This window comes from Crinia signifera, chromosome 11 (assembly GCF_055691185.1).
Source record: "Crinia signifera chromosome 11, ASM5569118v1, whole genome shotgun sequence".
Classification (NCBI taxonomy): Eukaryota; Metazoa; Chordata; class Amphibia; order Anura; family Myobatrachidae; genus Crinia; species Crinia signifera.
This window is the reverse complement of record NC_139227.1, coordinates 123905461-123932838: the sequence shown is the minus strand read 5'-3', so window position 1 is coordinate 123932838 and position 27378 is coordinate 123905461. Positions and strand designations below refer to the sequence as shown.

Below are 27378 nucleotides of genomic sequence, written 5' to 3'. Positions count from 1 at the left end.
AGTCATTACTGATGACATTACGGATGTATAACAGGGGCGGTCAGTCATTACTTCTGTATTTGGAAACAAAAGGATTTCTAGTCCATTAGACGCAGAAGTTAAAGGGCCTGATTCAGAGATACAGCAGCTGCGTCTTCTGTCATAGCTGCTGTATGTAAACATGCAAATACATACGGGGAAGTCTTGTGTAAGTAGACGCCTCCTACCTGCCGCTCTGATCTGCTGCCGCCCCTGAGGACACATCATCAGATCACTCTGTAGGTCGCTCAGGGTGGCCGGGGAATTCTCGCTGCTGGGTGCAGGAAATCTGCATTGGAAGACACAGACCCTGGCCAAAGGAAAATAAAACAAGGGACGACACTGTCTCCATCGTCACCCCCTTTTGCCTCACAAACGGACGCAGAATGTAATCATGCAGTGACTTAGATAACACAGGACCCATTCTGCGCACATCTCCAAATTAGGGGGTTATTCAGACTGGATTGCTTCTCTGCTATTTTCCAGAGCCCCTGTGATCAGAGATCTGCAGCCCCGTCAGAGTGAAATCCCGCCATGTCCATGTCTGCGAATGGCGCCTTGCGCAAATGCTGCAGATCGTCGGAGAGCCGCGAATCAATTCGCAACTCACTCGCCATCAAATGACTTTTGCAGCCTGTGCGTAACCCTGAGCCGTCCACACCTGTGCCACAGGATCAATCTGATCTGCCGCCACACGCCGTCCCTAAAAATGCCCACAAATGTCGACTTCCTGTCAATTAAACAGCTGCCAACTTGTGTGTAAAAAAAACACTGAAATTTGTCGCTGTGTGGCGTTGCGCATGCGCCCTATGATCCGTACACATGCGCAGTCGGAGCAAATAGACCTGAATAAGGTCCAATGTGTTTGCACTGAGCTGTTATTCGGCCAACAATTTTCAAATGATCACTTGGCATTCACACTGGGCGGAAGTGCCGTTACCGTCACCTAAACACCATACACACTGGGCGGAAGTGCCGTTACCGAAACACCATATAAACAGATTCTTGTAATGCATGGACAGAACATATACTGTAAGCAGGGCATAAAGTGGTCATGCAGAGGTGGGGGAACTCATTTCACCTAATTACCCCCCTCCCCTTCCCCATTAGGCAGAGACAGGGCCAGTGGTAGGGTTTTTGGCATCCCCCTGCAAACTAGAATGCTTGTCTGTTGGAATGACTGTGCCGGTCCAATGTGGAGGTTAAAATGTTCCACATCACCATTAGAGGTTCCACCCAGTTCCCCCTCACTTTAATAGTGTGTACACAAGGTAAGATTTGGCTTCCGATGTTCCCAATATAGGGAACATCGGAAGCCAAATCGCATGCTTTTTTAGTGCTTGCGAGCCCGATGCGCTGCCGATGCACACTCCCGTGTGAGCGCATATCGGCAGCCAGATAGAGAGGGCAGGCAACACTATATAGTGTACATTGTGCCCCTCTGTCATGCCGTGAGATGCGAGTCCCGGTGCGATCTGATCGCGTCTCACGGCATATCCTGCTGTGTGTACACACCTTAACCCCTGCATATAAGTAATATAACAAGAAATCGTTATCTAAATGAATGAAAGCAATAAACATTACAGCAAAGGATCACTGGGGTCATACTACTATACTATACTACTATACTGTGGTCACGTGATTACTCTGTAAGCAACATACAGTACAAACAGTTCAAGGACAAACTTGCTGACTGGAATGTTTGTGAGATTCCTAAAATTCTGAGAATGGTATTTCCACTGCTAATCTGCGGTAAGGTGTGCGGAAACATGGTGTGATTCCTGTCATCAAGCTCCACCCCCTCTGCCACCATTATCATCACAATGCCAGGCGTGAGATAGGAAATGTAAGTATGTATGTTCTAGTGAGCGCTGCTGCGCGCTCGCGCAACATCGCCGGGAAAGCCGTTCATCTGCTGGTTATACCAGCAGATGAGCGGCTCTCAGGACGGCTTTGCATAGCGCTGAGCTATGCAATGCCGTCCTCCCCCCCTCCGTCGGCGCCGGGCAGGGGGAAAGCCGCTCAGTGTGTATGCACTCAGCGGCTTTCCCCGCAGCGATGATTGTCATCATCGCTGTCCATACACACTGGGCTTAGTCCCCCAGTGTGTATGCACTCAGCGGCTTTCCCCGCAGCGATGATTGTCATCATCGCTGTCCATACACGCTGGGCATAGTCCCCCAGTGTGTATGGACATTAACATTATAACATTTATTGTGTTTATAATAATGTGCATTTTGGACTCTATGAACTGTAAATGTAATTCACCAAAACAAGCACTAGGCCATAATTGTAGTGATTCATGTAAAGTAGGTATGGCTTTTACTAAACTAATTGTAATTCCTCCATCAACAATGACTTCTAGCTGCAATATTTCTCCTTGAGGCTCCAGGGCACAGGACCCCCCCCCGGCTCAGCACAACCCAACCGCACCAAGCCATCACACTAGTGAGAAGTGGTAGTTTAAGTTGTACAGGGTGTTATATTAATAAGAAGTAGGGATGGACGTAGCATTGCGATGTTTCACTACCAAAGATGTTTTTGCTTTCGATGGTAGTAGTTTTACTATTTGATGGCAGCATTCCGATGTTGTCCGCCATCAAGTTGTAAACACTATACTATATTTGTGAGTAGAAGTAATTAGAGTGATAAAAAGTGTCACATTAGTGAAAAGCAGTTTAGGTATAGGGATGGTCATCGTTGCCATTGCCATCGACGGTTGCATTTTCGATGGCAATAGTGCAACTGGCCATCGATAGTGCTAAACTATGCAATGGATGACCATCAATATTTTTACCTATCAATGGTCATCCATTGTGTTTGACGGATTGGCCTGTGGGCCAGTCAAAACACGAGGGCGGGGCTTAGCGGGTGTTGGGGGGGGCTCCAAGCCCCAGCACTTTGAAAAAAAAAATTTCACATTTTACTGTGGCATGGATGGAGGGAAACTGTCTGGTTCTCCCCCATCGATGGCATAAGTATTCAACATCAGCCATAAACCATCAATGATTTTGAATCATCGATGGTCCTCTCTATTTAGGTACTAAAAAAGTGTTAGATTAAGTGTTACGGTACTTGTGAGTTATCCGTGCGTCCGATTTTAAAATCGGGTCGGATCGGGACATCTCATCGCATCGCATGCGACCATCGGATGCGATGCGATGCGATGCGATGACCCGATTTTTCCATAGGAATCAATGTTAAAATGGACTGAGTCCATTTTAACATGGAATTCAATGGGAAAAAGGGGTCCTTTTCATACCCCTACTATCCAAGTGGGCATGGAGTTGGATATAAACCTGTGGCGAGCGTAGCGAGCCACCGAGCCCGAAGCGTGGCGAGCGTAGCGAGCCCCGCGAGGGGACACGGAATACCGTCCCCTCGCGGGGCTCGCTTCGCTCGCCACGCTTCGGGCTCGGTGGCTCGCTACGCTCGCCACAGGTTTATATCCAACTCCATGCCCACTTGGATAGTAGGGGTATGAAAAGGACCCCTTTTTCCCATTGAATTCCATGTTAAAATGGACTCAGTCCATTTTAACATTGATTCCTATGGAAAAATCGGGTCATCGCATCCGATGGTCGCATGCGATGCGATGCGATATCGTATCGCATCGCATCTGATTGTATGCCTTAACTTAAGGCATACAATCAAAAAATCGGACGCCCAGATAACTCACAAGTACCAGTGTTACAAATATAATGCAGATTTAAACAATATAAAATTCTCCATCTTCTGTGCAGACTGTACTTAATTGCAATCAGTCAATTAGACTATTGTGCCAAAATCAAACATACTTTATTGCACCATCATTGATACAAAATCCCAGGAGTTCATTTGAAAACCAATCGGGACTTTACTCACTTCAATGGAAGGGTACAAGGTGATACAATGTGTTTGAGGCACCTGAATTGAGTTAGATTAGGAAAATTTAGTGGATGCTGCTGACCAGTAAGAATTAGTAAATGAATTTTAAATTGTATTATTAATCTGTATGTGTATGTCAATACCCTATATGGCCCCCCTTTTTTTTCTGTGTTTTTTATATTTGAAATGTATCCATGATTTGGAATTTTATGTGATTTATTAATAAATCAATATTGGTATTTAAAATTTGATAGGTGTCATGTGTGCTCTCAAACATTATATTGTTTAAATCTGCATATCTTTGAATCCGTTGAGAGACACAGAGGTCCTCAATTGAGAGCTGCAGTTGATACCTCAAAAGAATTGACACCGTTGCCTTAAGGTGCCCACACACGCACCGATCCCGGCGGTGCGATGCTATGCGATGGGGTGCGCGCTCCCGCTGCACCTTATCGCACAGTACAAAAAGTATGTACTAGCTTTTTATCGCATAGCATCGCATGCACAAGGCATACGATGCAATGCTATGTGTGCTAGTTAAGCACAGAACGCACGCCGGGATCGATGCGTCTGGGGGCACCTTTAGTTTTATTGTGCGCCCGATTATCTGGTAATTCTTTTCCCCTTCCACCTGTGGGTCAGAGGACCGTGTGTTTAAAGTATCACACGGCTTCTGTGACACGGAGGCGGAGGAACTGACTATACCAGTGTTGTTGGTTTTTACAAATATAATGGCCTGAAGCAGCCCAGCGACGCCATCTCAGGGGGCCCCACATCCCAAAGCCATTCCTAATACTGTTGTGGATCTCAGTACAGACTCTGCCTCGATGCTACAGGATGAAGAGTCATTTATTATAGGATTCAGGAAACATACAGGACTTCTTTTTTATATACGATGGCTTATTGTGTGCGACAAGATGGTATAAATTGCTCTTTAAAAGGTCCACAACTTGACATTCAGTGTAGACAAAATGCTATTTATTACACACGGCTTCTCTTCCTTTAACCAATGTCTGAGTTAATTAGCTCTTTCTTGGAAATCGAGTATTGATGAGTAGTGGCAAGCTAATTAGGATAGATCTGTTGGCTAATTGGGCTCATAGTAACGTTAGTCCCTCCGGAGAGCGTGGTAAAGATCTGTCATGGAATACGCATTACAGTAGATGAATATATTACCAGTTACAGGCCGGTTGACATCATTAATGCTGGTATCTATTGCCAGCAAGAACAAACAGATCTTCCTTCCAACTGAAATAACGCAGCCGCCCAGTACAGAACACCGGGGCGTCTATAGTAATGTGGGAAGTATCCTGCTATGGATTTCCCCTAACAAACTTCTCTAACCAGACGTTTCCAGAGACCTCCGTCCCCAGCCACATGGACGCTTTTTGATTTTGCGTTGAACTGAGAACTTGCAAACAGCAGTGTTAAGGATACACAGAAAGAATAGCGCATTTCTGCTTCGCACAACAAAACACTGCACACTATCAACCTGCACACTACCAACAATGAAAGCTAAATAATCAAAGCCAAGATTCCCTGGGAGGCCCTTTACTGCCAGACAATAACAAGTATTTTCCCACACGCAGGGGCGAATTTAGGGGTCAGGCCGCCGCTAGGCACAACATTTTTGTGCCCGCCCCCCCTATTTTAAAGTAATCATATATGTATATACATTGTTATTTATATATTTCATTAAAATGTAACTGTAGCCCACCTCAATATTTTTCAAAGCACTCTGGACTGCTCACTGTACGGAGGACCCGGAGGGAGGGAGGCACTTATTAGTACAGTGATTAGCACAGTGTCTCCGTCAGTCTCTCTCTGGACTGCTCACTGTACGGAGGACCCGGAGGGAGGGAGGCACTTATTAGTACAGTGATTAGCACAGTGTCTCCGTCAGTCTCTCTCTGGACTGCTCACTGTAAGGAGGACCCGGAGGGAGAGCGGCACTTATTAGTACAGTGATTAGCACAGTGTCTCCGTCAGTCTCTCTCTGGACTGCTCACTGTACGGAGGACCCGGAGGGAGGGAGGCACTTATTAGTACAGTGATTAGCACAGTGTCTCTGTCAGTCTCTCTCTGGACTGCTCACTGTAAGGAGGACCCGGAGGGAGAGCAGCACTTATTAGTACAATGATTAGCACAGTGTCTCCGTCAGTCTCTCTCTGGACTGCTCACTGTACGGAGGACCCGGAGGGAGGGCGGCACTTATTAGTACAGTGATTAGCACAGTGTCTCCGTCAGTCTCTCTCTGGACTGCTCACTGTACGGAGAACCCGGAGGGAGGGAGGCACTTATAGTACAGTGATTAGCACAGTGTCTCCGTCAGTCTCTCTCTGGACTGCTCACTGTAAGGAGGACCCGGAGGGAGAGCGGCACTTATTAGTACAGTGATTAGCACAGTGTCTCCGTCAGTCTCTCTCTGGACTGCTCACTGTACGGAGGACCGGGAGGGAGGGTGGCACTTATTAGTACAGTGATTAGCACAGTGTCTCCGTCAGTCTCTCTCTGGACTGCTCACTGTACGGAGGACCCGGAGGGAGGGAGGCACTTATTAGTACAGTGATTAGCACAGTGTCTCCGTCAGTCTCTCTCTGGACTGCTCACTGTAAGGAGGACCCGGAGGGAGAGCGGCACTTATTAGTACAGTGATTAGCACAGTGTCTCCGTCAGTCTCTCTCTGGACTGCTCACTGTACGGAGGACCGGGAGGGAGGGCGGCACTTATTAGTACAGTGATTAGCACAGTGTCTCCGTCAGTCTCTCTCTGGACTGCTCACTGTACGGAGGACCCGGAGGGAGGGAGGCACTTATTAGTACAATGATTAGCACAGTGTCTCCGTCAGTCTCTCTCTGGACTGCTCACTGTAAGGAGGACCCGGAGGGAGGGCGGCACTTATTAGTACAGTGATTAGCACAGTGTCTCCGTCAGTCTCTCTCTGGACTGCTCACTGTACGGAGGACCCGGAGGGAGGGAGGCACTTATTAGTACAGTGATTAGCACAGTGTCTCCGTCAGTCTCTCTCTGGACTGCTCACTGTAAGGAGGACCCGGAGGGAGAGCGGCACTTATTAGTACAGTGATTAGCACAGTGTCTCCGTCAGTCTCTCTCTGGACTGCTCACTGTACGGAGGACCGGGAGGGAGGCACTTATTAGTACAGTGATTAGCACAGTGTCTCCGTCAGTCTCTCTCTGGACTGCTCACTGTACGGAGGACCCGGAGGGAGGGAGGCACTTATTAGTACAGTGATTAGCACAGTGTCTCCGTCAGTCTCTCTCTGGTCTGCTCACTGTACGGAGGACCCGGAGGGAGGGAGGCACTTATTAGTACAGTGATTAGCACAGTGTCTCCGTCAGTCTCTCTCTGGACTGCTCACTGTACGGAGGACCCGGAGGGAGGCACTTATTAGTACAGTGATTAGCACAGTGTCTCCGTCAGTCTCTCTCTGGACTGCTCACTGTACGGAGGACCCGGAGGGAGGGAGGCACTTATTAGTACAGTGATTAGCAGCACAGTGTCTCCGTCAGTCTCTCTCTGGACTGCTCACTGTACGGAGGACCCGGAGGGACGGAGGCACTTATTAGTACAGTGATTAGCAGCACAGTGTCTCCGTCAGTCTCTCTCTGGACTGCTCACTGTACGGAGGATCCGGAGGGAGGGAGGCACTTATTAGTACAGTGATTAGCAGCACAGTGTCTCCGTCGGTCTCTCTCTGGACTGCTCACTGTACGGAGGACCCGGAGGGAGGCACTTATTAGTACAGTGATTAGCACAGTGTCTCCGTCAGTCTCTCTCTGGACTGCTCACTGTACGGAGGACCCGGAGGGAGGCACTTATTAGTACAGTGATAAGCACAGTGTCTCCGTCAGTCTCTCTCTGGACTGCTCACTGTACGGAGGACCCGAAGGGAGGGAGGCACTTATTAGTACAGTGGTTAGCACAGTGTCTCCGTCAGTCTCTCTCTGGACTGCTCACTGTACGGAGGACCCGGAGGGAGGGAGGCACTTATTAGTACAGTGATTAGCAGCACAGTGTCTCCGTCAGTCTCTCTCTGGACTGCTCACTGTACGGAGGACCCGGAGGGAGGGAGGGAGGCACTTATTAGTACAGTGATTAGCACAGTGTCTCCGTCAGTCTCTCTCTGGACTGCTCACTGTACGGAGGACCCGGAGGGAGGCACTTATTAGTACAGTGATTAGCACAGTGTCTCCGTCAGTCTCTCTCTGGACTGCTCACTGTACGGAGGACCCGGAGGGAGGCACTTATTAGTACAGTGATTAGCACAGTGTCTCCGTCAGTCTCTCTCTGGACTGCTCACTGTACGGAGGACCCGGAGGGAGGGAGGCACTTATTAGTACAGTGATAAGCACAGTGTCTCCGTCAGTCTCTCTCTGGACTGCTCACTGTACGGAGGACCCGGAGGGAGGCACTTATTAGTACAGTGATTAGCACAGTGTCTCCGTCAGTCTCTCTCTGGACTGCTCACTGTATGGAGGACCTGGAGGCACTTATTAGTACAGTGATTAGCACAGTGTCTCCGTCAGTCTCTCTCTGGACTGCTCACTGTACGGAGGACCCGGAGGGAGGGAGGCACTTATTAGTACAGTGATTAGCACAGTGTCTCCCTCAGTCTCTCTCTGGTCTGCTCACTGTACGGAGGACCCGGAGGGAGGGAGGCACTTATTAGTACAGTGATTAGCACAGTGTCTCTGTCAGTCTCTCTCTGGACTGCTTACTGTACGGAGGACCCGGACGGAGGGCGGCACTTATTAGTACAGTGATTAGCACAGTGTCTCCGTCAGTCTCTCTCTGGACTGCTCACTGTACGGAGGACCCGGAGGGAGGGCGGCACTTATTAGTACAGTGATTAGCAGCACAGTGTCTCCGTCGGTCTCTCTCTGGTCTGCTCACTGTACGGAGGACCCGGAGGGAGGGAGGCACTTATTAGTACAGTGATTAGCACAGTGTCTCCGTCAGTCTCTCTCTGGACTGCTCACTGTACGGAGGACCCGGAGGGAGGGAGGCCCTTATTAGTACAGTGATTAGCACAGTGTCTCCGTCAGTCTCTCTCTGGACTGCTCGCTGTACGGAGGACCCGGAGGGAGGGAGGCACTTATTAGTACAGTGATTAGCACAGTGTCTCCATCAGTCTCTCTCTGGACTGCTCACTGTACGGAGGACCGGGAGGGAGGGAGGCACTTATTAGTACAGTGATTAGCACAGTGTCTCCCTCAGTCTCTCTCTGGTCTGCTCACTGTACGGAGGACCCGGAGGGATTGAGGCACTTATTAGTACAGTGATTAGCAGCACAGTGTCTCCGTCGGTCTCTCTCTGGTCTGCTCACTGTACGGAGGACCCGGATGGAGGGCGGCACTTATTAGTACAGTGATTAGCACAGTGTCTCCGTCAGTCTCTCTCCGGCTCACACACTGTGACTGACTGAGTGCAGGGAGGATCTGCGCACCGCTCAGCTGCTGGATACACAGCAGCCAATAGACTGTGTGTGTGTAGAGTAGCCAATGGGCGGGCTCCGGCAGCAGTGAGCCTGAGCCATTTCCGGACGCCCAGGGGGACCGTCGGACCCAGCCACTAAGCGGTGATGTAATGTGCATGGCAGAGTGGGTGGGCAGTGGCGGGTGACGAGTGGCGCTGCCGCCTACATATGATAATTCATGTCTGCGGTGGCGGCGCTCGTGCCATGTTGCTATTTAACAGAATGTCAGCCTGCCTGCCGCCCTTAATTGGTGCCGCCCTGAGGCCGGTGCCTCACGGGCCTAGGCACAAATCCGGCCCTGCCCACACATCTGAATGTCTGGCAGTATAGTCCTGCTTGCGCTTGGATACAATGATTGGATGGTAGTCTTGTAGTGTTGGCCCACCCTTAGTGGCCAAGTGGAACCTGCGTGTCCGCAAGGAGGCTGTGTGGGGTCACACACAGCGATGTCGCCGGATCCTGCAGAACAGGATCTGGAACTGCCAACCGAGGGCCTGATTCGGGACTGCTCGCTAAGCACCGATCGTTTGCTGCTTAGCGAATCCCCTCTGTAGCATGCGAATGGATGAGTACACTGACACATCCATTCGCATGGGAGTTTACGGGGGGGGGGGGGGAATAAAATGAATGATTTTTCCCCATTTGCAAATAAAAGTCAATCTAAACTGACTTTTATTTGGCTCGCAAATGGCGGAGAACAGGGCGGGCGCTCACGTAATGTGACTTCAAGTTCCGACCCGCCTGCGTTCTCATGGGACAACCAGCATTTTTGTGGGCATGCAAGACAGATAGCTGGATAACAGCCTATAAGGGAGAGATTTCTTTCCTGATTCAGCCCTTCCTAACCCAATTCCCCCATACTTACCATTGGACACTTTTCTCAGCCCGCCAGCTTTCCCCTCACATGCCCTCTGCCCACCAGCTTTCCCTTCACATGCCCTCTGCCCACCAGCTTTTCCCTCACATGCCCTCTGCCCACCAGCTTTCCCCTCACTTGCCCCCTGACCACCAGCTTTCCCCTCACATGCCCCATGCCCACCACCTTTCCCCTCACATGCCCTCTGCCCACCAGCTTTCCCCTCACATGGCCCCTGACCACCAGCTTTTCCCTTGCATGCCCTCTGCCCACCAGCTTTCCCCTCACATGGCCCCCTGCGCACCAGCTTTCCCCTCACATGCCCCCTGCCCACCACCTTTCCCCTCACATGCCCTCTGCCCACCACCTTTCCCCTCACATGCCCTCTGCCCACCAGCTTTCCCCTCACATGGCCCCTGACCACCAGCTTTCCCCTCACATGCCCCCTGCCCACCAGCTTTCCCCTCACATGGCCCCCTGACCACCAGCTTTCTCCTCACATGCCCTCTGCCCACCAGCTTTCCCTTCACATGGCCCCCGGCCCACCAGCTTTCCCCTCACATAACCCACTGACCACCAGCTTTCCCCTCACATGCCCCCTGCCCATCACCTTTCCCCTCACATGCCCTCTGCCCACCAGCTTTCCCCTCACATGGCCCCTGACCACCAGCTTTTCCCTCACATGCCCTCTGCCCACCAGCTTTCCCCTCACATGCCCCCTGCCCACCAGCTTTCCCCTCACATGGCCCCCTGCGCACCAGCTTTTCCCTCACATGCCCCCTGCCCACCAGCTTTCCCCTCACATGCCCCCTGCCGACCACCTTTCCCCTCACATGCCCCCTGACCACCAGCTTTCCCCTCACATGGCCCCTGACCACCACCTTTCCCCTCACATGGCCCCCTGCGCACCAGCTTTTCCCTCACATGCCCCCTGCCCACCAGCTTTCCCCTCACATGCCCCCTGCCCATCACCTTTCCCCTCACATGCCCTCTGCCCACCAGCTTTCCCCTCACTTGCCCCCTGCCCACCAGCTTTCCCCTCACATGCCCTCTGCCCACCAGCTTTTCCCTCACATGCCCTCTGCCCACCAGCTTTCCCCTCACATGCCCCCTGACCACCAGCTTTCCCCTCACATGCCCCCTGCCCACCAGTTGGTCCCTCAGATACTGCCCTGCTCAGCAGGATTCCTCACACATGTACCCGCTGCTCTGGGCAGCCGGAATGATGCCAGCAGTGTAGGCGCACTCAGTGACCCCGCAGCAGCAGCAGCCCTGCGCACCACGTGATGCGGTCACATGACCTGTGATATAAGCAGCACCCGCCGGGGTGACAGCTCGGGGACCGGCACCGCCGCTGTGACACTGCTGCCCCTGACTGACGGTGACTCTGTACGGCCGGGTGACCCCGGGGAGGATTGCGGGCTCCATGGAGCGGGACGTGTGGTCCTGGGCTCAGCTGCTGCTGGTCCTGGCCGCCTCCGCCGCGCTGCTGGTCGCTGTCTCCGCCGTCAGACACATTCTGAAGCAGCGGAGACCCCGGGGATTCCCGCCCGGCCCCATAGGTCTGCCCCTCATCGGTAACATCCTGGCCCTGGCCTCCGACCCCCACGTCTACATGAAGAAGCAAAGTAAGGTCCATGGACAGGTATATCTGCCACATCCACAGAATGGGGGGTCTGCTCTGCCGTATACACTGCATGGGGGGGTGTCTGCTCTGCCGTATACACTGCATGGGGGGGGGGGGGGGTGTCTGCTCTGCCATATACACTGCATGGGGGGGGGGGGTCTGCTCTGCCGTATACACTGCATGGGGGGGTCTGCTCTGCCATATACACTGCATGGGGGGGGTCTGCTCTGCCGTATACACTGCATGGGGGGGTCTGCTCTGCCATATACACTGCATGGGGGGGTCTGCTCTGCCGTATACACTGCATGGGGGGGGGGGGGGGTTTTGCTCTGCCGTATACACTGCATGGGGGGGGGTTTGCTCTGCCGTATACACTGCATGGGGGGGGGGGTGTTTGCTCTGCCGTATACACTGCATGGGGGGGGGTCTGCTCTGCCATATACACTGCATGGGGGAGGGGGTCTGCTCTGCCATATACACTGCATGGGGGAGGGGGTCTGCTCTGCCATATACACTGCATGGGGGAGGGGGTCTGCTCTGCCATATACACTGCATGGGGGAGGGGGTCTGCTCTGCCATATACACTGCATGGGGGAGGGGGTCTGCTCTGCCATATACACTGCATGGGGGAGGGGGTCTGCTCTGCCATATACACTGCATGGGGGGTTCTGCTCTGCCATATACACTGCATGGGGGGTTCTGCTCTGCCATATACACTGCATGGGGGGTTCTGCTCTGCCATATACACTGCATGGGGGGTTCTGCTCTGCCATATACACTGCATGGGGGGGTCTGCTCTGCCATATACACTGCATGGGGGGGGGTCTGCTCTGCCATATACACTGCATGGGGGGGGTCTGCTCTGCCATATACACTGCATGGGGGGGGGTCTGCTCTGCCATATACACTGCATGGGGGGGGGGGGGCTGCTCTGCCATATACACTGCATGGGGGGGGGGCTGCTCTGCCATATACACTGCATGGGGGGGTTTGCTCTGCCATATACACTGCATGGCGGGGTGTTCTGCTCTGCCATATACACTGCATGGAGGGGGGGGGTCTGCTCTGACAGATACACTGCATATGGGGGAGGGGGGTGTTTCTGCTCTGCCAGATACACTGCATATGGGGGAGGGGGGTGTTTCTGCTCTGCCAGATACACTGCATATGGGGGGGGGGGGGTGTTTCTGCTCTGCCAGATACACTGCATGGGGAGGGGTTCTGCTGTGCCAGATACACTGCATATGGGGGGGGGGGTGTTTCTGCTGTGCCAGCTACACTGCATATGGGGGGGGGGGTGTTTCTGCTGTGCCAGATACACTGCATATGGGGGGGGGGGGGGTGTTTCTGCTGTGCCAGATACACTGCATATGGGGGGGGGGTGTTTCTGCTGTGCCAGATACACTGCATATGGGGGGGGGGGGGTGTTTCTGCTGTGCCAGATACACTGCATATGGGGGGGGGGGGGTGTTTCTGCTGTGCCAGATACACTGCATATGGGGGGGGGGGGGGTGTTTCTGCTGTGCCAGATACACTGCATATGGGGGGGGGGTGTTTCTGCTGTGCCAGATACACTGCATATGGGGGGGGGGGGTGTTTCTGCTGTGCCAGATACACTGCATATGGGGGGGGGGGGTGTTTCTGCTGTGCCAGATACACTGCATATGGGGGGGGGGGGTGTTTCTGCTGTGCCAGATACACTGCATATGGGGGGGGGTGGGTGTTTCTGCTGTGCCAGATACACTGCATATGGGGGGGGGGTGTTTCTGCTGTGCCAGATACACTGCATATGGGGGGGGGGGGGGGGTGTTTCTGCTGTGCCAGATACACTGCATATGGGGGGGGGGGGGGGTGTTTCTGCTGTGCCAGATACACTGCATATGGGGGGGGGGGGGGGTGTTTCTGCTGTGCCAGATACACTGCATATGGGGGGGGTGTTTCTGCTGTGCCAGATACACTGCATATGGGGGGGGGGGGGGGGGTGTTTCTGCTGTGCCAGATACACTGCATATGGGGGGGGGGGGTGTTTCTGCTGTGCCAGATACACTGCATATGGGGGGGGGGGGGGGTGTTTCTGCTGTGCCAGATACACTGCATATGGGGGGGGGGGGGTGTTTCTGCTGTGCCAGATACACTGCATGGGGGGGGGGGGGGGGTATGTTTCTGCTCTGCCAGATAAACTGCATATGGGGGGGGGGGGGGGGGTCTGCTGTGCCAGATACACTGCATGGGGAGGGGTTCTGCTGTGCCAGATACACTGCATGGGGGGGTTGTTTCTGCTCTGCCAGATGCACTGCATGGGGGGGGGGGGGTTTACATTACAATTATACTGATTGATTTCCCAAGTTCAGGCTAATCTATCTGATTGGAGTTTCCTTTATTTACTTACATACATACATACATACATACATACATACATACATAAAGGGCTGTTATCTGTGCAGTCCTTCAATTGGATTTTAGGCAGACGCACCTGCGTACATGATTGCAGGTCCTCATTTCTGTGCTTTCTATCTTTACAGACCTATCCCTGATACACGCTGTCTGATGGTCCAGCGATGTATCGGCTGTGCAAATGAATGGCCGATATATCAGCCAGTGTGTACGCAGCTAAAGTCAGCCAAATCTGGCACCATGCTGAATTGTTAGGAGCCTGGGAAGCTTCACATTCACTGACCTCAATAGTAATGGCTATGGTCCTTATTCAGATGTGATCTCACGGCTGCAAATTAGCAGGCCGGGCGATTATCGTTAGTCTGCACATGTGTTCTGCCGTAGTATACATGCGTGTGGCCATGCTATGTTAAAATCCTGCTTCGTTTTTCTAAACACTGGCCACACTCAAGGTGACAGGAAGCTGGCGCTTGTGGATGGTAACTGCCCGTTTTCTGGGAGTGTCAGGGAAAACTCAGGCGTGCCCGGGTGGTTTAGGTGATGTCAGCTCTGGCCCCCCGATCAGCCTGTTTGTATTGCAGCTCCTGGGCTACGCACAGACTGCACCCACTGGAACAATCATTAGATGTGAGCCGCTTGCGGATGCATTTTCAGCGATATTTACGCAAGCCGTGATAAGCAATTTGCAGGCTCGCTCTGGGTGGAATTTTACTCTAGCGGCGTATATACCTGAATGCAGGGTTCCAAAAAGTTAGCAACATTGCGATCAGGTCTGAATTAGGCTCTTGGTAAAGGGACGTACCGCCCGTCATTGTGTTTCATACAAACCGGCTAAACAGGATTTGTCCAACACTGGGGAATGTACATTTGCCATTGACCTTATTGCATTCTGTTATTTTAAAGGCCCAACCTGTATAGTAAAAGGGTTATGTACATTGAGTTTGTTTCTTATCTGAGTAATTATATCCAGGCTTAGATGACTGTTTGCGTTAGGTAACACATTGCTGCAATAGCCACATTACACTAACCACACAAACCGGTGGCGTGAGAAGTGTACAAATGTGTGTACTGGGTATTCATAGAAAATCACACCATTGGGGCACGCTATAGAAAAGCTTAGTAAGGGGTTTGTGTTTGTTTTCTGTACTCACATGCTGCAATGACTCCTTCTTTTCCTACCTATTGTCTATATACAGAATGTGTGAATGGCATTATAAACTTTCTACTGTATTTTGCATTTTTAATGAATGCGACTGACCATGGTAAATTTACATATTCTAGAGCAGGGGTGGCCGACCGGTCAGGTAAAGAGCCGAAAAATATCGGTAGTCAAGCTAAAGAGCTGACGTCATGCGCGCGCCGAAGGCGCATGCGCCAAAAAAAGGGGCGTAGTCTATTTTGACCCCTTGGGTGGGTGTGATACAAATATGCCTCCAATAGTGCAGTGCCATATATACATATGCCCCCCAATAGTGCCAGATACACATATGCACCCCGCGGTGCCAGGTATGCACCACACGGTGCCGGGTATGCCCCCACAGTGCCAAAAAGCTGGTATGCCCCCACAGTGCCACAAACTGCTATGCCCCCACAGTGCCACAAACTGCTATGCCCCCACAGTGCCACAAACTGCTATGCCCCCACAGTGCCACAAACTGCTATTCCCCCACAGTGCCACAAACTGCTATGCCCCCACAGTGCCACAAACTGCTATGCCCCCACAGTGCCACAAACTGCTATGCCCCCACAGTGCCAAAAAGCTGGTATGCCCCCACAGTGCCAAAAAGCTGGTATGCCCCCACAGTGCCAAAAAGCTGGTATGCCCCCACAGTGCCAAAAAGCTGGTATGCCCCCACAGTGCCACAAGCTGGTATGCCCCCACAGTGCCACAAACTGCTATGCCCCCACAGTGCCACAAACTGCTATGCCCCCACAGTGCAAATTTCCCAGCAGCAGCACTCACCGTTGTTGCTGCTGCTGCCAGGTGGGGAGAGGACAGTCTGGTGTCCCCCTGCAGTCCTCCTGTCATGTCACCGATGGGAGGAGAGCACAGACCGCGTGTCTCCTTCCCCCTCATTTCCCTGTGACTGGGCCGCCCACCAATCAAAGCTCGCTGGCCGGCTCCTGATTGGCTGCTGGCCCACGAGCTCTGCTTGGCGGATGGCCCAGTCACAAGGATGCACAGTAAGGGGTAGGAGAGATGCGCGATGCGCGCTCTCCTCCCCTCAGAAGGAGAAGGGATTCAGGGAACCGGCAGCAGGGGGACTGGGACGGATGGTGGGCGGCGGGCAGCAGTGGGAGCAGGAGCCGCACTTTACAAGGGGGAGAGCCGCATGAGGCTCAAGAGCCACAGGTTGGCCACCACTGGTATAGAGGCTCGTCATTCTGATCCCAGTGTATTTCTTTGGGCTGGTAATGGCAGCACTATGTGACTGTTGGCCTCGTATGTCCTGGGCTGTCACATGAATGGGCTGTCAGTGACTGCGCGATGGGTCCCATGAATCTACATGGTTCCTGCTACTTCTTCAATCTCTGGCGTACAGCCTTCATAGTTAATGCCTTGTGCTAAATGCAAGGGCAGTAAGGAATTCTGGGAAACTGTCACGCCTTAAAAGGTGGGTGAGTTTGACAGCGTAATTTTAGCATTTTAGGTGTCATTTTATGTAACCACGTACCCTCGTCACAATCTCTTGCTATGACTGTAGTACAGACGGGGGATGGAATCGTGTATTGTATATGGGTGGTGATCCTTATTCTCGCCATGCTCTGCAGCCAGTATACACGACACGTATAGGGAATGTCTTCATGAGTGGGCTGGTGTCATTATGCAAATTGCTGTCACCACTGCTTTCCCTGAATCCACAGTGCAAGGTCTGGCTGGGACAGGACATATGATGAAACCTCATCTGTTGGTACAGTGTACAGAGGTCAGAAGCCTACTGACATGTTACATATACTGTTATCTACTTTACTATACATGCTGCCTTGCACAGGTGTCGCACTATCTGCTACTGATAACATCCAGTTGATCTTGGGAGGATCATGATTTAGTTCAATCGGCTCTTTTGGGTTGGGTTTGGTAGATATGTATGTATGTATGTATGTATGTATGTATGTATATATTTCTCACGAACATATTAACCCTGTACTTGTCCTAAACGGTCTTGTGCTGTAATTCATTATGTGTTTTTGCCCATAACTATGCTTCGTAAAGCGCTGCGGAATATGTATGCGCTATATAAGAATCTGCAAATAAATAAATATATCTCCAATATTAATGAGGTACCATTTGAAAGTTTTAAGTTCTACCCTTCTGATGAATTGTTAATTTACAATTGTACTGTTTGTTTACAAATCAAAGTCCGCTCCTGTGTTGGGGTACTACATACCTACCCGCTGGAATTATGCGTGTCCCCATGCATTGCATAACATAAGGAATGGTAGAACGATAATAACATTTAAAAAATGTTTTAGATTTCACAATCTTTAGCATAACTTACTCATAACAATGGAAGAATTTATACAATAACTTTTAAGTCTTTACTTGAATATTGAAATTTGACACGGAAATTACTACTTGCCCTGGCAAAGTCCCAGTCTTTTACGGCAGTGAGTATAAGTTATAAACTGCCAATGCTGCTACCAGACCGCTGTGCACTCTTGTCCGCCCCCACCACTGTATGAAGCACATGGGGAATCCCACATACTAATGAGACTAGCGACATTGGTACATTACCGCCACTGCTGCTACCAGAAAGCTGTGAAATCTCTTGTTTGTTTACAAATCAAAAAATTTCGCAAAGGCCATCTAGTTAAAAAAAGGCTGAAGATCAGTCGGTCACCTTACCACAGTCGGGTTTCCTCACTGATGCGGGATGGGAAGGGAGTGCGCCGCTGGTATAAGGGTAGTTCTGTATTTCTAACTTCACCACCTGGGATGACCAAACGTGATAACGATTGCTGTAATAATTTATGTGTTCACCTAACGGCTCTGTCCTCTTTTCTGTCATCTCAGATATTCAGCCTGGACCTGGGTGGCATCTCTACAGTGGTTCTGAACGGCTACGATGCGGTAAAAGAATGCATGGTGCGCCAGAGCGATGTCTTTGCCGACCGCCCTTCTCTCCCGTTGTTTCATAAGCTGACTAAAATGGGAGGTAGGATTTCTGTCATCGTGCTTTTCTATAGCAAAGATTTCATTGTTAGAAACTATCGCGTGTGGCTGCAAAATCCTGAACCGCATTATATTACCTGGTACAAACATTTCCCTTGCGCAGGAGCGTTATCTTGCACACAGGGTCCTCATTTATTATATCCGCATGCTCCTCTCCCCAGCTCTGACGTCTGTGCAGCAGAGATTCTCTGAGCTGCAGCTAGTCCCATATTTACTGTGGTCTGCGTGGATGCAGTCAGCGCACTCAGGGCCTGATTGAGCCATGCAAAAAAAAGGCCTGACCCAGCTCTGCCATTGACCCTTACATCAGTCAAAGGGTCAGTGCGCCCAAATAGCAAGACTCTGTATAAACCCCCTTATGCTTTTTGTGTGTCTGTCTGCGCACGTATAATTATGTAGTTAATGACACCAGTCCGTCAGGATTAAACCATTCCTTTTTCTGATCATCGCAATGTCTGACCTATTGGTACCAAGGTTTATAAATGGTTTGGAGTAAAGAGAGGACATGATTTTTTTCTTCTCAGGTCTCCTTAATGCAAAGTATGGTCGATGCTGGACGGAACACCGCAAGCTGGCGGTGAGCTGCTTCCGGAACTTCGGTTACGGCCAGAAGTCCTTCGAGAACAAAATATCGGAGGAATCCATGTTCTTCCTTGATGTAGTAGATACGTATAAAGGAAAGGCGTTCGATCCCAAACATCTAATAACCATCGCCGTCTCCAATGTCTCCAACCTGATCTTGTTCGGGGAGCGCTTCCACTACGATGACAATGAGTTCCTGCATATGATCGAGATCTTCAGCGAGAACATAGAGCTGGCCACCAGCGCCTGGGTGTTCCTGTACAACGCCTTCCCGCTCATCGGCATTCTCCCCTTCGGGAAGCACCAGCAGCTTTTCAGGAACGCTTCTGTGGTCTACGACTTTCTCCTTCAACTCATCAACCGCTTCTCAGAGCACCGCACGCCCCAGTCGCCGCGCCATTTCATCGATGCGTATCTGGATGAGATGGAGATGAGTGCGGCGGATCCAGAGAGCACGTACTCCACAGAGAATCTCATCTTCTCCGTTGGGGAACTCATAATTGCTGGGACCGAGACCACAACAAATGTCCTGAGGTGGGCAATACTCTTCATGGCCCTCTACCCAAATATACAAGGTGAGTGCTGATGTAGAGTGAGTACTGCCACATGTCACCGTGCAAACGTAATATGGAACACCGGGGCAGATGTATTCAGCTTTAACAAGAGATAAATGCAAGGAGAGATAAATGTCCAGCCAATCACCTGCTAACTGCCATGTTACAGGCTGTGTTTGAAAAAAGTCAGTAAGGAGCTGATTGGCTGGCTGTTTATCTCTCCTTATCACACTTGCATGTATCTCTTGTTAAGGCTTAATACATCTGCCCCACTGACAGAAAAATAAAATAAGGGTTTTTTTGTGCGAATTTACGTAGCCGAGATTATCGTTCGATTGTGCAGATCATAGCGAGCATGCGCGACGCCAACCTGCAAAATCCAGCGTCTTTTTTTTTTTTTCTAGCCATAAGCAAGTTGATTGACAGGAAGCCGGCGTTTGGTGGTGGTAATTGGCCATTATTTGGGAGTGTCAGGGGAAAGACAGATGGGAGGGTGTGTGACCTCAGCTCTGGCCTCAATCAGCTTGTTTCTAGGAAGGGTAAAGGCCCCATACATTATGCATAAATCGGATGAAATCGGCCCAAAATCGCATGTTTGTGACATCTGATCCAATCTGATGCGCGTTCCCGTGCTCATCAGATTGGATCAGGTGGTCGTACCTGCAGAACATAAGATATATCGGAATCTGAGCCATCGTGGGTGCTTTTTAGCACCCACGATGTTTCAGATGCGATATATCTATATGTAGAACTCTGGGTACCTCCTTCAGGTGCGCGGCCATCCTCCAACCCCCAGTCAGTGACAGTAGCAGCAGCCGGCGTCACAGGAAGGGGCAGGCGCGATGGGAGGGAAGAGGGCGGCAGTGACACACTCTTCCCTGCTTCAATCTGGAATGACAAGAGCCCGGACTCTCTCTCTCTCCCCTGCTGCTGAATTTAAGAACAGGCTGTAGAGCCCCCCCCCCCCCCCCCCTCTCTCTCCTGAATCTCTGCACAGGCTGTAGAGCCCGTACCTCTCCCCTGCTGCTGGACGAATGCAGAGCCCGGACCCCCCCTCCCCCTTTCCCCTGCTCGTATAAAACTAAATAAACTTTGGCTTGTGAGGAGAAGTGTCAGACGGTGGTGTCTGTTATCTAGTACTAGGAGACGGACACAGTATATGTGTCAGTGACTGTGCATTAGACATTCACAGATCTCTGCTGCTAGTGGTCATGCTGTCTGTTCTGTTCTAATACTGGAGGTGCAGTCTTCAGTTGCACACCTTTGTTTCATATAAGACCACCCTAAAAGGACATATAGAACATTTATTGGAGCAGATGATACCAGCGTACAGACGGTGCAGGATGTTGCTCTATGCTCTTTTTGTACGAGTGACCCCCCCGAACTACATATAAATATACCGCCATTCTCCTTTCCTCAGAACAGTAATACCTGCAAGGTATAGCACTGCTCAGGCCACTCCCTAGGGCCATCCCATCAGATAAATCTCATGGCACATCCAATTTGTGTCAGATAAATCACGTGATTAATCACATGTGATAAATCATATGTGATTTATCGGACACAAATTTGATGTAAAAAATGGCAAATCAAGTGTCAAATTGTATGTAGGCCTCCGGGGAAGTGCAAGGGAAATCAGATGCAATTTCACAGGTCAGATAAATCTCATAGTGTATGGGGGCCTTAAGTTTTGAGTTCCGCACAGACTGGAAATAAACCATTTGCTGTGAGGAAGTTGCATATTGAATTGCAGATGCCATAATTTTCGCAGACCTGCACCGTGCAGGTTTTCGCTCAAGTGGCGCAAGATAACTGGTCACAAGGCTCCGCAATTTCGCATAGCAATCTGGTCTGAATCAGGCCCAAAGTCCGTAGCTCCTATTAATAGAGCATGTTCTTTAACTGAGCTATTTATGATATCTGCCGCAAGCTAGTTGCGATGGATACCAGTCATGTTATTGATAGCGCAGATATATATAAACATGATATTTTAAGCCAAGATAACCATGTTTTTAGGTCGCCTGTTTTGCATGAATAACCCGTGACCAGTCCGGCCGAGAAATGGAATTGTACTGGACCGGACATCGCTAACCTTTCCCTCTTCTTCATATCAGGTCAGATTCAGAGAGAAATTGACGTAATGGTTGGACCAAATAGGATCCCAGTGATTGAAGATCGGTCCAACATGCCTTATACTGAGGCCGTACTGCACGAAATACTGAGATTCTGCAACATCGCCCCTTTGGGGATTTTCCACGCTACTTCCAGAGACACCATTGTGCGAGGGTATTCAATCCCAGAAGGCACCACGGTCATCACCAACCTGTACTCTGTGCACTTCGATGAGAAATACTGGAGTGATCCAGAGATCTTCTATCCAGAGAGGTTTTTGGATAGCAGCGGCCAGTTTATAAAGAAGGAAGCCTTTGTTCCTTTCTCATTAGGTAAGCGCTCGATCTCTATAATGTAATGCTGTCATTTTTATGTTGTGTTGGTAGAGACAGAGGGTCTCATTCAGAGGTGAATGCAGTTGCAGCAGCTGCTTGGTCTATGTGCACAGTGCAACCGCAGATTTATACTAATACCACGGCCAATAGACAACCACCATCTGCGACTATACTCCATTGCTTTAAGCAAAATGTTGCGCCATTGTTAGTACCATGAAACATCCCTCAAACTTGGCCGCTGGTGCCTCTTGTTATTTCCCAGGAATGACCACTGACATTGTCTCTCTCTGCATTAAATTTGCACTGCATCCACCGATGGCTATTATTGGCACACATGCGTAACGCGGTAAACATCGGCAACTTACGTTTGACATTCAAAATTGCATTTATTTATTTTTTTAACTAGAACTTTTTCCTCTTTATATTAATTCATAGTAAAAAAAAAAAATGTATCTATATATTTCTGGGTAAACCTGGCTCAAACTTCTAAGATTCACTGAACTAATGTCAGTTTGTGTAATCTCCCCAGAACAGCAGTGTCACAGACTGCACAGTCCCTCGGCCAGTATGTGGTTTAATGGTTTCCCATGTAGAACCGTTATTCTGGGTTGCCGACTTGCACAAGGTCCTCTCCGGGAGAAGCCCGGAGAGGAATCTTTCATTACGAGTTCAGGGGGTGGGGCTTAACAGTGACGTCATTAAGCCCTGCCCCCATTACGGCAAATAACAGAAATATCTGATCTCCATGGAGGGGGCGGGGCTAAATTTACACGATCGTGCCATTTTAGCTCCGCCCCCTCCTGAGAACCGCGGATTGCGGCATTTAAATGCTGCGATCGGGGGGTCTGGGGGGGGGTCCCCCTGATTCCGGGAGGGTTGCCCACCCTTCTGGGGGCCAGGAGGGGGGGACACGATTTTTGGGAGACTCCCGCAAATTCCGGGAGGGTTGGCAACCCTGACGTTATTACAAAGGGGCCCGTTTATTATTGGATTGTATTGGGAATGCTTTCGGACGAATGTTGGGGATGCAGTAACCGGCGAAGCAGGAGGGCTCCTACCAGGGATAAGAGATTCCTGCTGAGGTCCCTTCTACATACATTCAGGGGATACTTAATATTTGCGGCTATCCCCTGAAAATGGGTGGGTTTTTTTGCTGAATTACCCTCAAATATCCTGATAAATGGACCCCAAAATGTCTGCATTATTTTCTAAGCCTCTTCTTTTCTGTAAGTTGTATAAAGTCAGTACGTGCAGGGGATAATTCAGCAAAGCCCCTGTTAGTAACTATAGCTCTGTCAGTATAACCGTCTCTTGTGTGACAGGGAGAAGACATTGTCTGGGTGAGCAACTGGCCAGGATGGAGATGTTCCTGTTCTTCACAGCTCTGCTGCAGAGATTCCACTTGCACTTTCCGCATGGGTTTATACCAACACTGAAGCCAAAGCTGGGCATGACGCTGCAGCCTCACGCATACCCCATCTGTGCCGAGAGACGCTAGTTATGCCGACTTGCTGGACACAAACAAAGTCCGGTGTTCTACACCAAGGACATGCTCAGTGCAGAGCGGGAAATACCGTCACTGGAGTGATTCTGCCGCCTGAATTTCCCATTCTGTGTCATGTCATGCGTTTCCTTGTCAGAAAAGGTGGCGTTCTAGAACTCCCATCAGGCGTTGCTCCATGGCTTCTGTAGTGCTGTATCCTGGTTCTTGGTAAGAATGTAGATCTGTCTCTCAGCTCCGCCCACTACAAACACCTCATGGCTGTATCAGCCCCGCCTACTCCAAGACCTCATAGGATTAAAATTATACTAGTGCTAATAAATACTCCACCATCTTCCAAGTAGATTTGCCTACGCTTTAGGCAGTTATAACACATTACTTCGTTTGTGGTGGCAACATGTTTCCCTAAAGGATAAGTCTTCTGCACCTAGGTATGCCGAGAGAATGGCACAGACCACCCCAAGAGGTCATGGAAACAATTCACATATAAATCAAGCCTCTGAGGGGTAGATTTATTAATATTCCCTTACCGTTCCGTAAGGGCGCAGGTTCGCTTCACCACTTTATCGTGGTGAAGAGAACCTGACTTTCGCCTGAATCTATTATTGTGTGGCCGCACGTTATGGGAGTGCGTTATCCCCTCCTGTCGGGGATACGCTCCCTCCCACAATGAATTATGCGTTGGCGTCCGGCGGCATCTTCTGCGCATGCGTCAGATACCTTGGTCTCGTGTTGTGTACCCGGCGCATGCGCAGTTTTGCTGGTCTCCGGCGTCTGCAAATTCAAACTGCGCATGCGCCGGTTAATGTTCGCCGGGGATGCTGTGTACCCGGCGCATGCGCAGTTTGAATTTGCAGACGCCGGAGACCAGCAAGCGGCGAAGAAGAAAGCAGGAGAGATCCGCAGCGCCAGATAATTCTGGCGATATGCCCATGCGAAAAACAGGATCGCGCGGCCATCCAGCATCTTAATAAATAAGGGATATTAGGCAGGCGCCCAGTTAGAGAACGTATATAATGTTATCCCTCCTTCCCCATAGCGCCGCCGTTACAGCACCCGCACAGCGGATGTGATAGATGAGGGGAAGCGTTATCCCCTGCTTTAGCTCACGGGGATAGCGCATATGCCCCATAGCGCCGCCGTTACAGCACCCGCACAGCGGATGTGATAAGATGAGGGGAAACGTTATCCCCTGCTTTAGCGCACGGGGATAGCGCATATGCTCCATAGCGCAGTGTGATAAATCTACCCCTCAATACTCTGTTGGGGTTTCTTTGATTTGAAAGGAAGAGAGGCGCCATGTTAGGGTGTGAAAGGGACGAATTACCGGTATCCTTCATGAAGCTATTTCAGAAGAGGGATCTGCAGAATATCTAGAAATTGAACATCTGACTCTGGTAATTCATAGATTGCAGGTTACTGATGGAAATAGCAATTCTCTTCTACCTGCTGGTCGCTAAGGCAGCTGCAAGTACGGTTTTCACCGCAACACGGCCGCTGATATCCGCAAATGGAATCATTGACCGATCTAGTAACGCTATGGCTATGCAGACTGTGCGTGTCCGTAATTATGTATGCGCCTTGTTTTATCACGCTAGGCCTCACAGCTAATGTCCGATACACGTCCAGTCAGCCACAGGATCCTAATCTGGCTCATTTCTGTGCATCAGGGTGAAGGTGATTACGGGAGTTTGTGTCTTCTGTGATACATTGGGTCTATGTAGCCAAAGTCTGGTTATGCTGGCCACACATCGGACCAACTTTCCTCCAACAATCAAAATACAGTTGCTTGGATGGGAGCAAACGTGATATTTATTTCAGAAATTTGCTCCCAAATAGGACAAAAACTGTCACTCAGACACGGTGCAGTCAGACACGGTGCTGTAGTTGAACTTGTTTGATTGGAACAATTTGACGAAGTTTTTGTCCATTTTCCTGGGTTTGTGAGCACATTTCTGATTGTCCTTGGCTCCCATCCAATACCATATTTTTATTCTATCCAAGCAACTAGTTGGATGGTTGGAGGAAAGTTGGTCTGATGTGTGGCCGGCTTTAGACCCAGGAGTAGCCAACTCCTGTCCTCGAGAGCTACTAACAGTAATGGTGTGTACACACGGTGAGATTCCCTCGCTATTCGACTTAAGATTCCAGTGCTATACAATCTTTGCTAACTCTGTACTATCTACATACAATTTGCACTATACAGTTATTGCTGCCCTGTCTATCTGGGTTTCGATTTGTGCTGTTACGGGAGCGCGCATCGGGATCACAAGGTAAAAAACCTGTGCGATCTGTAAAAGATTTTGATTATATAGTCAAAATGTAATGTCAAATCTCACAGTGTGTACAGAGCTTTAATATTTTCCAAGTCTCCTCACAGAATCACAAGTTAAGTAATTATATCTGTACCTTTGGATCTTTTGTAATTTGCCAGTGAGTAAAGAGTGCACCTGATAGGTGGTCTGGAAAACATGAACTGCTGGTAGCTCTTGAGGACCAGAGTTGGCTGCCCCTGGGTTGGACCCTCAAAAGGGCAGGCTTTCTATTGGGTGCCTTAAAACAGAGTTGTATTTTTTTTAATAGAATCACTTTTTTGTATATACAAGCGCACTTATGTAAGCTCACATACGCACAAATATTCTCCATTTATTTAGGTAAAATATTATGCTGGAAGTTTTCTAATGTTATTTTAGGATATATAACTGTAAAGAAAAAGATTATATATATATATATATATATATATATAAAATGAAAGATGGAAGCAAATTCCTCCTGTGGTATGGTGTGCATTCTCATGTTCTGAGGCCTATATGTGTGTGATCCTCCTATACACCAGGGGTGGGGAACCTTTTTTGTGTCAAGGGCCGTTTGTATGGGGAAAAAAATATCCTTCGCGAGCCATATGTAAAAATTTCTCTTACAAATTGTCCTGCTGCAGCCGTCGCTGAATAGGACTGACAGTCTCTGGCTGCTGTTGATTAAGCGGAATCTCGCAAGCACTACCAACCTCTCACGAATTCCCCTGTACTTGACTCCCGGCAAAGCTGCCAGGCGGGCTGCATACGGCCCCTGGGCCTGAGGTTCCCCACCCCTGCCCTAGGGGGACAGAGTAGAGGCATTACCTACCACTCAGAGTCTCTTTCCTCACCGTCTATCAACCACAGAAGAGCGGGACGGAACATTGAGTCTCCAGCAGTAACATCAGACATAGATCGGGACTGTTCTAGACCTCCACAATGGCTTGGTGAGAGTGGATCCAGTCTGTCCCTGAGAAGCTGCTACTAGAAATGATTTTTGAAACCACCATTTCTTGTGTTATCACTTCCAGGCGCCTGTACTGTACAGTCTGTATGTTACACTTATGTCTGTATTATGGAAAGTGCTTCAAGGTTGTATTTTTACATCTTCAATTATGCTATTTTTTTTTTTTTTGTACAATAAAATAACTATTTTATACTCAAAATATGTCTATCTACCTGCCGCCCTATAGCTTTCTAATGTTGGGGGTGGGGGTTTAGAACGGTTTTAGGAGTATTAGAGTGAAACCTTCCTGTGTAAAGATGGAGTCTCCCACGCGTCACATTCGTTTCTCGCACTATTATATGGAAAAAGAGCGTTTTGCGTAACTGCGGTTTGGTTAAGTAGCAATGTATGTAAACCAATACACTATATGGTACTTATGTATTATCTGGGCTCCCATGTTAAATGCACCCCATTTTTTCATACTCCTTCTATCCAACTACGCATGGAGTTGATTTTATATAGTGTGGCGAGCGCAGCGAGCCACCGTGCCCGAAGCGTGGCGAGCGCAGCGAGGGGACACGGTCTCATAAGAAAAACGGGAGCCCAGATATTACATA

The 27378-nt window shown here is 50.0% G+C and overlaps 1 protein-coding gene across 2 annotated transcripts; it reads left to right on the top strand.

The window, feature by feature from the left end:
* The first annotated feature begins 11529 nt into the window (after nt 1-11529).
* Nucleotides 11530-26934, top strand: CYP2R1 (cytochrome P450 family 2 subfamily R member 1). 2 transcript variants are annotated; one of them, XM_083164665.1, is made up of 5 exons: nt 11530-11884; nt 18276-18417; nt 18959-19591; nt 21685-22014; nt 23340-26934. In XM_083164665.1, exons 1-5 carry the CDS (start codon nt 11666-11668, stop codon nt 23513-23515), a joined length of 1500 nt encoding a protein of 499 aa, XP_083020791.1. In that variant the 5' UTR covers nt 11530-11665; the 3' UTR covers nt 23516-26934. The 2 variants fall into 2 exon arrangements, with proteins under 2 accessions (XP_083020791.1, XP_083020792.1); XM_083164666.1 differs by having other exon boundaries at nt 11728-11867.
* The last annotated feature ends 444 nt before the right edge of the window (nt 26935-27378 follow it).

Bases quoted from the DNA above. Each gene is read 5' to 3' on its own strand.
- CYP2R1 (XM_083164665.1), top strand. From the start codon at position 11,666: ATGGAGCGGGACGTGTGGTCCTGGGCTCAGCTGCTGCTGGTCCTGGCC. The intron at 11,885-18,275 runs GTATATCTGCCA...CTGTCATCTCAG, and splicing joins AAAGTAAGGTCCATGGACAG to ATATTCAGCCTGGACCTGGG. The intron at 18,418-18,958 runs GTAGGATTTCTG...TTTTCTTCTCAG, and splicing joins TAAGCTGACTAAAATGGGAG to GTCTCCTTAATGCAAAGTAT.